General features: G+C 51.2%; 2 protein-coding genes across 4 annotated transcripts in view; one reads left to right on the top strand and one right to left on the bottom strand.

Moving 5' to 3' along the window:
• The window catches only part of VMP1 (vacuole membrane protein 1), a 64,570-nt gene extending 55,268 nt beyond the window's left edge, over positions 1-9,302 (bottom strand). For both annotated transcript variants that reach the window (XM_053274844.1, XM_053274845.1), the window contains exon 1: positions 9,164-9,302. The gene's annotated coding sequence lies outside the window, so the exon portion shown is untranslated. The remainder of the gene's footprint in view (positions 1-9,163) is intronic.
• Positions 9,303-9,382: 80 nt separating this feature from the next.
• On the top strand, positions 9,383-12,102 carry PTRH2 (peptidyl-tRNA hydrolase 2). Of its 2 annotated transcripts, none has more exons than XM_053274847.1 (2): positions 9,383-9,515; positions 11,502-12,102. In XM_053274847.1, exon 2 carries the CDS (start codon positions 11,509-11,511, stop codon positions 12,025-12,027), a length of 519 nt encoding a protein of 172 aa, XP_053130822.1. In that variant the 5' UTR covers positions 9,383-9,515; positions 11,502-11,508; the 3' UTR covers positions 12,028-12,102. The 2 variants fall into 2 exon arrangements, with proteins under 2 accessions (XP_053130822.1, XP_053130821.1); XM_053274846.1 differs by lacking the exon at positions 9,383-9,515 and adding an exon at positions 11,229-11,301.
• Positions 12,103-13,136: the final 1,034 nt, after the last annotated feature.

Here is a 13,136-nt window from a genome sequence, read left to right as displayed (position 1 = left end):
CAGGGACAGATTCCCCCCCCGGGAGCACACAAAGCAGCCGGCCATGCTACTCAAGAAAGATCTTGCTTCAATCCTACCCTCCTCCAAGAAGCTCAGGGCGGCGTACATGGCTCCCCCTGCCCTTATATCTTCACAACAATCCTGCGAGGTAGGCTGGGCTAGTCACCATCTATCAGTCTGAAGTCCCTCCCGCGTGAGGATCACGGGTCAGCAGGGATTTGAACCCAAGTCTCTGGCCACCTAATGGCACAGTGGGGAAATGACTTTATTAGCAAGCCAGAGGTTGCCAGTTCGAATCCCCACCGGTATGTTCCCCAGACTATGGGAAACACCTTTATCAGGCAGCAGTGATATAGGAAGATGCTGAAAGGCATAATCTCATACTGCATGGGAAGAGGCAATGGTCAACCCTTCCTGTATTCTACCAAAGACAACCACAAGGCTCTGTGGTTGCCAGGAGTTGACACTGACTCGATGGCACACTTTACTCTGCGGTTGAAGGCCAACACACTGTCCACTGCATCATAACTGGAGGAACAACAGAGGTTCCTCTGGTGCTTTAGCATTCACTCTTCATCTTTCAAATCAGGTAGAATTGGATTATTAGAAAGCTTGTTGAAAGGCCGTCTGGTGAAGGGGTATCCCACTTCAGACACACGGCTCTATCGCAGCTTAAATCAGGACTGCTTTGGAAACAAGTCTTTCCCCCACAGCCATATTTGAACAAGCCGAGATGGTACATTCATGGAAAGACAGAACTACCACGTCTGTATTTAAAGGAGTAGCTCCTCTCTCCTAAAGCAGCAGCAGAAAAGCACTGTCAGAGGCCAGATTTAGGAAAACGTCAGTTCCTAAATACCGGAGAGACATTTTTAGGAGCCTTGGTGACCATCACTTGGGAATCCCTGAATACAAAGATAGACTTTTTAAAATACCACCACCACACATTCTGTACAAGCTACAACCCACTACAGTAAATCAAAATGGAGCAAGAAATCAAATTCCCCAAGGAAGTGTCAATGTACCTCTTAGCTGCCTCAGTCTAAAGGGTTCAATCAGCCAGACAGTCCAGGATATACTCAGCGCAGACGGAGAACACGCTGCCCTCTACCCGACTGAGCCAGGGAGAAACCGAAATGGTAACCTACAGAGGTGGTGATGTAGAACAGATTGCGGTCCAATTTTCAAGGTGAAGGCAAGAGACGTCCAAAGCTCTCGGGAGGTGTGGAAGAAGACTACAAAAAGAGAGCAGCTAGGGGTATTTTAAGCTCTGTGAAGACCCCAAAGGAAAGACTCAATTAAGAACCAGAAACTAGAACAAGAACCAGGACATCTCTGAAAGGTATTCCAAACTGGCACAGAACCACTTGTGAGCATCTGACTTCACGAGCAAAGGGCACTCCAGTCCTATAACGGGACTCTCCCACCTGCAATGGCTCACCTAGTTTATGGGCTTCAATTTAGAAGCCCATAAATGACTGGCTAGTGGTTCTTGCCTGGGCATATCTAGAGATGGAATTGGGGGGGAGATGCTAATCTTGGCTTGCCCCCCAACACAAAAGGGGCTGAAGTTGGCAATCTGGGGGAAGGGCAGGCACAAAGAGACAAGCCACAGCTCTCACAAAACTCTCCAAGTGATGTGTGAAATACTGTTATAAGCAGTGTTCCGTCTAACTGGGAATCCCAGATGTTTTTGACTCCAATTCCCATAATCCCCAGCCAAAGGCCATTGCAGCCAGGGATGCTGGGAGCTGTAGTCAACAACATGAGGAATTCCCTGTTAGAGGGATGGCTGGTTACAAGCAATATACGCTCTTGCAAACCTCAGGCCCAGGATTCAAAGGGAGCCAGATCCTCAAGGATGGCACGGCTGTTGCCTGGAACTAACTCACTAAGCCAGCAGTGCATTTAGGACGCGGTGCTGGGCAGGAAGCTTCCAAACTCCTGCCTCCACCATTCAGGATGCGGGGAGGGCGAAGAAGGGTCCACCAACCAGCCTCCAGGCAGGAGCACCTACGGCAGCCCTTTAGCCCGGGGGGGGGGGGGGGGGCAACCGACAGGGCCAACACTCCTCCCAGCCCTCTCTCCTTTGACCCTGCACTCGGGGAAATCCTGCTCCAGGAGGGGCTGCTGTCCAAAAATAAATCAATGGTTTATTAACCCAGAGAGGCAGCTGACCTGACCCAGACACACGGCTGTCACGTTGACTGAGCACCTACCCAGAAAACCGGCCAGCTCCATTGCAGGTTGCCAAGGCCAGACAAAAAGCACTCCCCTCTGCAATTATCTCTCTTCTAGCCTCAAAGCCTTCTAGCTTTGCAACCGCGCCCCCCTCATGTGCTTCCCAGAGGCGATTCAGGAGGCGCACCAAAGAGACGCTCACAAGGGCGGCATCCCACCCAGCTGCCCGTACCATCCCTCCAGTGGCCCCACACTTCAAACCCACGGTTCCCGCCGTGCATGCCACAAAACAGAATGCCTCTCTGCGGGGGTCTCTGGCCTGGCCCAATCGACCCCATCCCTGCACCCGTTCGAGCGTTCCCAGGGCAGAGATTCCAAGAGATTGGAAGCAGAAGATGCTCAGCCCACTTTGGGAGACGTTCAACATTTAAACAGCACACACACACACACCAGAGAAGCAAGCTACTGAGTTACTGCTACTGTTAAATATGCTCTGAACACTAACCACGGCCATGTTGTTCTCACAGCTCGAAGGACCACATGCCTGCGCACCACAAGGACACATAAGAGCCAGGGTGGTGCAGCGGCTCCTGTTGGACCGGGGAGGCCCAGTTCAAATCCACGCACGTTGAGGCAACTCACTGAGTGACCTTGGACCAGGCACTCCAGAGCACCACCTCGTCTTGCCTCACAGGGCTGCTGTGGGGAGAAGACACAGGCCACCCTGGGCTCCTCGGAGGAAGGACAGGAATCACTGCCCCCCCCCAGCCCCGGCCAAAAAAAAGAGTATTGATGCTTTTGAATGTTGGTGCTGGAAAAAACTTTTGAGGAGACCATGGACAGCCAGGGAAGCAAACCAATGCATCCTAGCACAAATCCATCCAGAATTTTCACTCGAGGCACCAGTGACCAGGCTCAAACTAACATACTTCAGACACATTATGCAAAGACCCAGCTCCCTTGAGAAGTCCATATAATGCTGGGGAAACTGGAAGGCAAGAGAAGAAGACGGCCAGCAGCCAGGTGGATGGACTCCACGACGACAGCTATGAATGCACCAGCGAGAGACCTTCAAGGCCAAGAGTGAGACAGATCGTCCGGGACCTCAGTTCCCACCCTGGCCGGCCAGCCAGCCAGATGCCTCTGGGAAGGCAACAGCCCTCCCCAGCCACGGGCATGCCACAGAGCCCTCCAGGGATGCTAGCCACTGCCACATGGCACTCCCTCCTCAATGCATGCCACCTCCGTGAGCCACTCTCCCTTCCCACCCCGCAGAAAGTGGCTGAAGACAGAGAAGGGAGCGTCTTGCCTAAAGCCACCCAGTGAGTCCAGGACTGAGCTGGGGGGAGCCAACTGGCTCCCAGCTGGCCCTTTCTCAACTCTCGGAAGCCAGAGGAAAAGGAAAAGAGGAACACAGTGAATGGCAAGAGGCAAGGAAGAGGAGACCCTCGAAGGAGTAAAGGAAACCTTGCTCTGTGTGTGTGTGTGAGAGAGAGAGAAAGTACACGCGAAGAGCCACGTGTGCATTTCCTTCTGATAAGGAAAAGACTTCGCACCATCACCAGTTATTTTTAAGGCTCCACACTTCTCTAAGCTGCAATCTACTTCAGTGTCGCCCCCCACCCCACCCCACCGGCGACGCCTCCCATCACCAGGCCAGGCGTTCAGACGGCCACTGCACAGACCCACCATCTCACGGGTCTCTCATGCCAAGGCGGCGGTGGCAGCAGCACCAGCAGTGGGACACTTCTGGTGGTGCCTGTGGAGAGCTCCCTAGAAGCAACGTCTAAGGGCACAGGGCCCAAGCCTGGTGTGAACCATTGTGCAGCACCAGCAGCCGGTCCAATCCTGCTTTGGCCAGGTGAACCAGGCAGCCTCAGGGAAGTCCTACCCTCCAGGCTTCAGCCCCTCCTCCTTTCCAGAAGGGCACAGAGACCCCCTGCCCTACCCAGCAGGGCTCCAGCGAGATGAGCATCCAAGCAGCCCTGCAGTGCTCATAAAGTGACTGAAGAATGCCAGGAGTCCACTCTCCTCCACAAAGGTCCTGGGGTCCCCTCACCAGTGCCTCCTGGCCCTGGCTCATGGGGAAGCCCTACCGGGGTGAACAGCCACCCCACTCCTGGAAAATGTGCCCATGGACATAGGCAGCTACTGTATATCGAGTCAGACCTTTGGCCCATCTAGCTCAGAATTGTCAACCCAGACTGGCAGCGGCTTCTCCGAGGTTGCAGGCAGGAGTCTCTCTCTCAGCCCTACCTTGGAGATGCTGCCAGGGAGGGAACCTGGAGCCTTCTGATCTTCCCAGAGCAGCCCCATTACCCCCTCAGGGGAATCTCTTCCTGTGCTCACACATCAAGCCACCCATTCATATGCAACCAGGGCGGACCCTGCTTAGCTAAGGGGACAAGTCATGCTTGTGATATAACCCAGGACCCAATTCCCATAAACTGTCATCAACGCTGAATCACACTGGTCACAGGCCTAAAAGCCTGAACCAAAGCTTAGCCATTTTTGTAGCAAAACACTGAGTTCACAGCTGCCTTTAGGAATGCAGATGGGCTAACCAGCCCTCCCTTTCTGTTTCCCTGGTCTTTTTAGAAATGTAGATGAATCGCCTCTGATTGATAGCTTCACTCCTACAAGGAAGTCAGCTTTAGCCTTGTGAGATTACAAACCTGTTGACACATAAGCGAGATAAGGCCAAAGGAACCAAACAAAAGGGGATGGAACAAACTGAATTACAGAGATCTGGGGACTGTTACATGTCAATGCTGGTGTCAATTGCTTGTGTCAATTGCTTGTTTGATGCTGATGGAGCTTGATCTAGGTATGTAGCCTGCTAAAGTGTCTTCTTTCAATATATTGCTATGTCATAGATATGTAGAACAAAGGACTTAAATGTATAAATAGTTACTTGAAGCTCTGTAGAATTTGCAATTGATCTTCCCCTCCTGTCCCAAATCTGGAGACAAATCTTAAATGAACTTGCTTTGTCAGAATGAGTCACCAGCTATGAAAAATATGCTATGTTAAAATCATGGTTTGGGTATTTGTGGAACCTCATTATGGGTATAGGGGTAACATCTGGTCAAAGGGAAAGCTATCTGTAACCAGCAACTTTTAGAATTTTTGTGTATGTGTGCACATGTGCGCTATGTTGTGTCTTGTCTTTGCCTTTCTTATAATCTGTAAGCCTTTTAAAATTTATCCTTGTTAGAAATGGATCCAATTCTGTCTCAGGGATCCAGATTCTCTTTTCTTTAATATTTATGATTAAATCCTTCTCCTCAGTCATCTCACTGTATGCCTATAAGTCTTTCCGAGTCTTCAAAACTTAGTTATAAGAGTCTTTATGTCACTCTGAACCTGTTAGCCAACGAATGTATTAGGAGTCGACTGAATGCGCATACCTTATGAATTTCTATTTTTGAATCAAAGTTTCTCTCTCTACAACCTGTAAGATTTAGCTAACTTACTTCTGTTAAACAAATCTACCTCTGTATGATGATCCAGAAATTTCTCTTCTTAATGCTTACAGTTGGAGTCTGATCCAACTCTTGATTATGTAATAATGTAACTGGGATTCCCTTTTTTAAAATGTGGAAACAGGTACTGCTATTCCATTTCTTTTACTGTCCTGGTGGATTTTTTTTTGCTAGAACTCTTCCAGCCATTGCCTTACAGATATGAGCTGTGAGGTTATTTGATTAGTAACAAACACTAGACTTTTAGAAATCATGCTCATTGTTTTTTAAATGCAAGCCCTTTATGGCTATTCATGCACTATTTATTGCATGTTGCTACTAGTCCTCATTTGCGTATATTAGCTATATTTGTTTTGGCCTTTTTACTGGCCAACAGTTGTAACATAAATTGACTGATCATATGTCTTGCAAACTCTAAGAATTTTACCGTGTGTTACTAAAATATTATTTACCTTTTCCAAGGTTACAGCAGGAAGCATTCCTAGCCGTGCCTTGGAAGTGTTGCGAAAAGGGAGAAGCCTGCACACCTTCCTCACAAAGGAAACTTTTCCCCATGTGATCAAAAGACATCCTGGCTATACAATCTTGTCTTAGTTTTTTCTCACTTCCAAAGTAACAGATAGCAGGTGGTTACCAGGACTTGCACTTAATCCAACCAGACTGAGGGTCCCAGAGGAAGAGGCAGAGAACAGGGAAGGAGAAACAAGATCCTGCAACGAAGGAGGACAACTCAGAACACTGAAGATAAGGATCCTGATCTGGTCAGAGACTCTATACTGGACTGACAAAGGGGGGCAGATTGAGCTTTAAGCTTCTGTAATATGCACCCCGTCACAGGACCTTTTACCATGTATGCCTGTTTGATGTATTGTCTGATTTACTCAACTTTCCTACCCAATTACGCTCAAGAAGGGTGGGAAGGCAATGGCCTCATTAGAATGTATCAATCTGCCTTAGAAACCTTTGAAAATCATGCCACAGACAAATCCTGTTGGATCTGCTCTGTGCCCTCATTTCACAATCAGCCAAATCTCCCCATGATCCCAGTACCCATTACCCTAGAGGACTGGGAATCTACCCCTATATTCACCGCACCCAGCCAATACAATTCTGAGGAACTTAACAACACACAATACCAATTGTCAAAGGAGATATGGGGAGCAGAGTTTTGTTTTAGTTTTACAAATGGACCACTACAACTGGGCACCTGGCCCAGATGTGTTCATACACTGGTACTCCAGCCATCCCAGCCACAAGGAAAATCGGGAGAGTGTCCTGACCCACCACCAACTCCCTCACAGACCAAGATAGGCAGTAAAAGCCTCATCAGAACCACCGTCCGTGCCCTCTTAACAGGTCACGGGATTCTTCCTATAGAAGTCCCTGGTCTGTACTGGTTGTGTGGTAGTACAGGATACAAGCTTATACCCACCAATGCTACAGGCATCTGCACCCTAGGATGGATCTGGCCAGGGGGAGTATACACAGCCCCCATTCAAGCCATCAGGTACTCCAAACACCAAGAGTCTCTTCCCACTGATCCTGCCTCATCTCTTAATACAGAGATACCTGGGACTAGTTTTACACATACATATGGGTTAGCAAAAACTTTTGATGATATCTATGCTCTGTACCAATTTATTAAGAAACTGTCTATGTCTCTGGAATCACTTGTAAATGAAACTGCCACACCAGGTCCAGCTGCACGAGCTGGGACCTCCTCAGTGTTTCAAGGAACCACCATGCAAGAAATTCTGGCTCAAGATTCCATGCTCTTGAGCCAAGGAGGTGCTTGTAAATTCTTGAATCAAACTTGCTGTATGTATGTTGATAAAGTAGGACACATTGAAACATCTCGTGAAGCCCTGCACAACATTGTGGACACCCTTATCCAGGACCCAGGCGTTTGGGAGGAACCCTCAACAGTTCCCCCTATCACTCAGTGGGATATGCTATGGGTATACATTGCTTATCTTATTGTAATCATTTGTATGGCTTGCTGTCTCACCCAATATGTGGCTTCATTTGTAGATGGCATAGTAGATGTCATAGCAGGGGCTTACAGGAAATGGAAAAGCAACCGCAAGTGGAAGCAAAAGGTTTCTACAAGAAGAAACTCTGGTTACGATATAGCCCTAAAGCTAATGCCTCCTGCCCATCGCCTTATTTAGGGGATTTTGAATACCACCACGCAATCCTCTGCAACAACACAGGGTACCTCCTCTCGCTATATAGAGAACGAGGAAACCTATAGAACATCTATAAGTATTTACAAGCATATGTAGCCTGCCTATTGCTTATCTTGATTATGCTTTACTGTTAAAGTAGAATTGTTTCCTTAAATATATATCACAATATATATCACAAGCCACAATACCTCACGAAAACAATAATTAAAAAGCTGTTAAAAACAAAGATAAAACAACGAGAAAATAAACAAGAACAAAAAAAGGAAACTATAGGTAGAAGTTTATGTGAATTGTTAAGGAACCAAGAGTATGTTGAAGCAGCAAAATCCTGTAAGGAGAAGTTCTGGCTTCAAAGGGGGGTCTGATATAACCCGATACCACCTAGACAAAGAACCAGATTTTCGGTATATCACTTGCTACCACAAGACCAGCTCTCCTCTCTAGGAGAAAGAGTGGGTGGGGAGGGGGGGGTGCAATGCAAGAGAGTGGAAGAGAGAGGAAGGTCCCGGGGTGGGTGAGAAGAGAGGATGTGAAAAAGGAAGAGAGGCAGGCAGGGAAAGCTTCTCCAGGCTGCTCAATCCTCTGCCCACCCGCGGAGGGTCTGTCACTGCAGCTGCCAGGCACAGGTGTCTTAAGCAGAAAAGCAGCATCTCCCAGCTCTGCCTTGGAGATGCTGCCGGGGAGAGAACTTGGAACCTCAAATGCTTGAGGAAATCTCCCCCCCTCCCAGCCCGCCATCCAGAGCTCCCTCTAACAGGGACTCCCCAATGTTATGGACTACCACCCCCAGCTGCAATGGCCTTTGACCAGGGATGATGGGAGCTGAAGTCCACAGCATCTGGGAATCCCTATTAAGGAGAACACCGCCCCCCGCCCAGCCCTCACTGCTCTTCGAGCCTACTGCAAAGAAGGGAAGAGGGGGGAGAGCCCAAAGGTAGGCTTCATGGCCTCCACCCCGGTTTCGCTCCTTCTCCGCCCCCACCTGCCACAGGGGGAGGCAACGGGAAGAGGGCAGCCCCTGGTATTCGGGGGTGGCGGAGAAGAAAAGGAAAGAGGGAAAGGGGAACAGCGGGAACAACAGCAGCGCCTGCCTGCTTCCCCCTCGGGGCAGAGACCTGCCGCCGCTCACCTCACGGCCCCCCTCAGGAGAGCCGCTCCCCGCCCCCGGGGAGCCCAGCACGGGGCCGGAGAAGAAAAGGCCGCGGGAGCGGCGAGGAAGACTCCCGAAGAAACCCCTGAGGAGAACGGCAGCGGCACCGCCGTTTGTCCCGGCGGACGCCCCCCCCCCGGCCTCCGTTGCTGGCTCACCTGGCGCGCGCGCGCTCTCCTTTCTCCTCCCTCGGCCAGCCGGGCTCCTTCTTCCCCACACACTCGGCGGCGCTGGCGGCGGCGTCCCGGTCCCTACCTCCTGGCTGGCCGGCCCTGCCGCCCGCTCGCTCCACCTCCAGCTGGGCGCAGGCCAACCCGGAAGTCGGGGGAAAGAACTCTGGGCCAGTCTCCGCCCACCACCCTCGCGTCACTTCCGCCTACTGGACTCCGTACTAGTCGCCCCGGGTCTGCGAGGGCGGACGCCGCGATTGGTCGCCGCGGTTGGTCGCGTCACCGGGCTCCTCCCTCTGCCACGCCCGGATTGGCTTCTGCCGGCTCGCGGACGGAGCGGGTGAGTCGAGACCCGGAGAGGGGGAACCATTACATATGCTAATCGGCCTGGGGGTGGTGGGCACGGCTCTCCCCCCGGCCAGAAAGGAGACCCCAGCTGAGCGCACCGTGGTCCCGGGCAGGAGGGGCGGCCTTATCTTGGACATGCTGCCAGGGAACTTGGAATCTTCTGCGAGCAGGAGCTCTTCCCAGAGTGGCCTCATCCTCTCAGGGGAAGATCATACAGTGCTGAGCCTCCCATTCAAATACAGACCAGGGCAGACCCTGCTTAGCAAAGGGGTCAAGTCATGCTCTCTACCACAAAGCCAGATCTCCTAAGATAGACAGCAGCAGCAGCCGCCACTGGAGGGATGCTGTGCTGGGGATGGAAAGGGCCAGTTGCTCTCCCCCAGCTCAATAACAAGAATCACATAAGAAGCTGCCATATACTGCATCAGAACGTTGATCCAGGTAACTCAGTATTGTCTTCACAGACTGGCAGCAGCTTCTCCAAGGTTGTAGTCAGCAGGCGTCTCCCTCAGCCCTCTCTTGGAGATGCTGCCAGGGAGGGAACTTGGAATTACAGATCCTGGGGAGCTTAGAGAGGAAGGGGCCCTCTCGGGTTCAGTGGCATCAAAGGGACAAAACGGACCTTGGCTATCCCCCAGGGAAGGAACACAGGAGAGGGAAGCCGGCTGGCCAGCTGTGGACTCCTGTGTAAAGTGCTGGAATCCAGCATTTGCATGTACACCTTTCCCTCTCTCACTATACAAACTTACAACTCACAGTTATAGCTTAATGTACTTTAAATCATCCTACAGAGCTACAAGCCAAAGCCTGAATTGACATCAGCCTGATGCCCCTGGAAATAAAATACTCACGGACAGGTTTCTTGGCCATCTTAACATCCGTGGACGGAGAGATCTACCATGGGAGTCTCAGTGGATCTGAAAATAGCAGAGTGGGAATTTGTCAGCAACTTTGGTTGTAATTAGATGGAGGATACTTGATGTACCCTGTCCCTTTAAGAACCTAAAACCTCTCTGTTATTTGACCCGCCCATTTTCTGCATTTCTCCTGTCACAACTCAGCCTCTAATGAAATGACTTGTCACCCATGAAGGCTTATGCGTCATTAAATCCTTTGTTAGTCCACGTGTTACCTATTTCTTTGCAAGTACTTCAGGTTCTGTAGCATGCTTTTCCAGTTATTAAAGCAATATATAATTAAGTCTTGCAAATAAGCCTACCCTTTGCTAGCCCATAAATATCCTTAGTAGTCTATAGATCTGGGGGTTGCCATATAGTCCTCAAGGGAAAACTGCAGCCCACTTTTATAAAAGCAGCTTCCCTCTTACATAGGAAGCTGCCATATACTGAGTCAGACTATCGGTCCATCTAGCTCAGGATTGTTGACCCAGACTGGTAGCGGCTCCTCCAAGGTGGCAGGCAGGAGTCTCTCTCAGCCCAATCTTGGAGATGCTGCCAGGGAGGGGACTTGGACTCTAGATGCTCTTCCCAGAGCAGCTCCATTTATCCCCTCAGGGGAATCTCTTCCAGTGCTCACACATGGAGTCTCCCATTCATATGCAACCAGGGTGGACCCTGCTTAGCTTAAGGGGACAAGTCATGCTTGTGACCACAAGAGCAGCTCTCCTCTCTCCTAGAAACCATTTCTTATCCCCTAGAATCCCTTTTTATTTACTTCAGGTGACTGGGGATCTACAAGCCTGAATCTGTTTTGCTTTCATGTGCCCTCCTGCTAATACCCGGAGCATCCCTCTTTTATCCTCACAACAACCCTGTCAGGTAGGCTAGACTGAGGGAGTGCAGTTCATCAGAGCTCGCTGGCTTATTTGATTGATTGGTTTTTATACCGCCCTTCCAAAATGGCTTAGAGTGGCTTCAAGGCAAACACTCTCTCCCGTCCTGTCAGGTGGGCTGAGATTTCTCTTCTTCCGAGCACCCCACGGAGCCTCCTAATGCTTCTCTCCTGCTTTCGTCTCCAGGTGCACGATGGACTACCTTCCGAAGCCCGGTCTCTTCAGTATAATTGCAGGCGTGGCCTGTGGGGTGTGCCTGGGCTGGGGAGTCCGTGCGCGGCTCTTCCGCCCTCCCAAAAGCAAAACGTCCGCCGTGGCCAACGAGGTGGGCAGCGAAGCCAGCATCATGGGCGAGGGCGGCGAGTTCAAGATGGTGATCGCGGTCCGCTCCGACCTGAAGATGGGGAAAGGCAAGGTGGCCGCCCAGTGCTCCCACGCCGCCGTGTCGGCCTACAAGCAGATCCAGCGCCGCAACCCCCAACTCCTTCGGCAGTGGGAATATTGTGGGCAGCCCAAAGTGGTGGTCAAGGCCCCCGATGAGGAGACCCTCCTCCAGCTCCTGAACGAGGCCCAGCTGCTGGGCCTGGCCGTGAGCTTGATCCAAGACGCAGGCCGCACGCAGATCGCCCCTGGCTCGCGGACCGTCCTGGGCATCGGACCGGGACCCACTGAGGTTGTGGACAAAGTTTCTGGCCATCTAAAACTCTACTGAACCTGGAGCCTCGGCAGCCCAGAGATAATTCTACTGCATGAGCTTGTTTTTGTAAAAAATGGAAATCAAACACTTTTTTTCATGTGTCCTTTTTTCATATTTATAAAGACAGCATCCTGCACCTGTGTCACAAGGCAGTTGAAGCCCAGCTGCATGCATGTGTGTGTACACACACACACACACACACACACACACACACACACAGGTAGGCAGATAAGCAGAGATCTCGGTGTGGGGATTTGTGTGGCTGTGAAGGCAGTATGAAATAGGCTTCTCGAGAGCAGTCAGACAGGCTCTTCAGAACCTGCTTTCTAAAAGAAAACATCTCTGCAGGGAAAAGCTCATTACAGGCTCTGTGGCTACTGAATGCTCAGGCTAGAGGCAGCAGCAAGGGCAAGCTCTCTCTCATGCAGGAGACCCTAGGGAAGAGAACTAGTCTTGAGGCAGCAAGCCTAACTTGTCCCCTCTAGCTGAGCAGGGTCCACCCTAGTTGCATATGAATGGGAGACTTGATGTGTGAGCTCTGGAAGATATTCCCTTTAGGGGATGGAGCCGCTCTGGGGAGAGCAGAAGGTTCCCAGTTCCCTCCCTGGCAGCATCTCCAAGATCGGGCTGAGAGAGAGACTCCTGCCTGCAACCTGGGAGAAGCCGCTGCCAGTCCTGGTCGACAGTCCTGAGCTAGATGGACCGATGGTCTGACTCTGTATATGGCAGTATATGTTGCTTTGACCCTGCTGCTGGAGGAGGAGATGATTGCCTTCTAGTTCTCACCCTTATGTGGCCTGAAGAGGCCTAGCCTCTAACACAGAACCTGTTCTAAATTTCCTGGGCCGCAAAACGTCCTTGGGTCACCCATATTTGAGGCGGTGTGGTAGGCCCCTGCTGCGATTCAGGAAGTGGCTTTCGTGCCCGGCCATAGCCCCTCTTGGATCAAGCCAGCCTGGAAGCGTGCCCACCTCATGGCGGTAGCTGCTCTCCATTCAAGCCAGAGTCCAGGCCTGGGGCTGTGCTGCGTGAGGCTCTCTCCTGTGCCAGGGAAGGTCCGTCGCACACTCCTTTTCTTGTGGGACGCCTCTCTGGGGGTATGGATCCAGCCAACCAAAGGCAAC

This window comes from Hemicordylus capensis, chromosome 12, assembly GCF_027244095.1.
Source record: "Hemicordylus capensis ecotype Gifberg chromosome 12, rHemCap1.1.pri, whole genome shotgun sequence".
NCBI classification, from domain to species: Eukaryota; Metazoa; Chordata; class Lepidosauria; order Squamata; family Cordylidae; genus Hemicordylus; species Hemicordylus capensis.
Note: the sequence above shows the minus strand (reverse complement) of the source record. Positions and strands in the feature narration are given on the sequence as shown.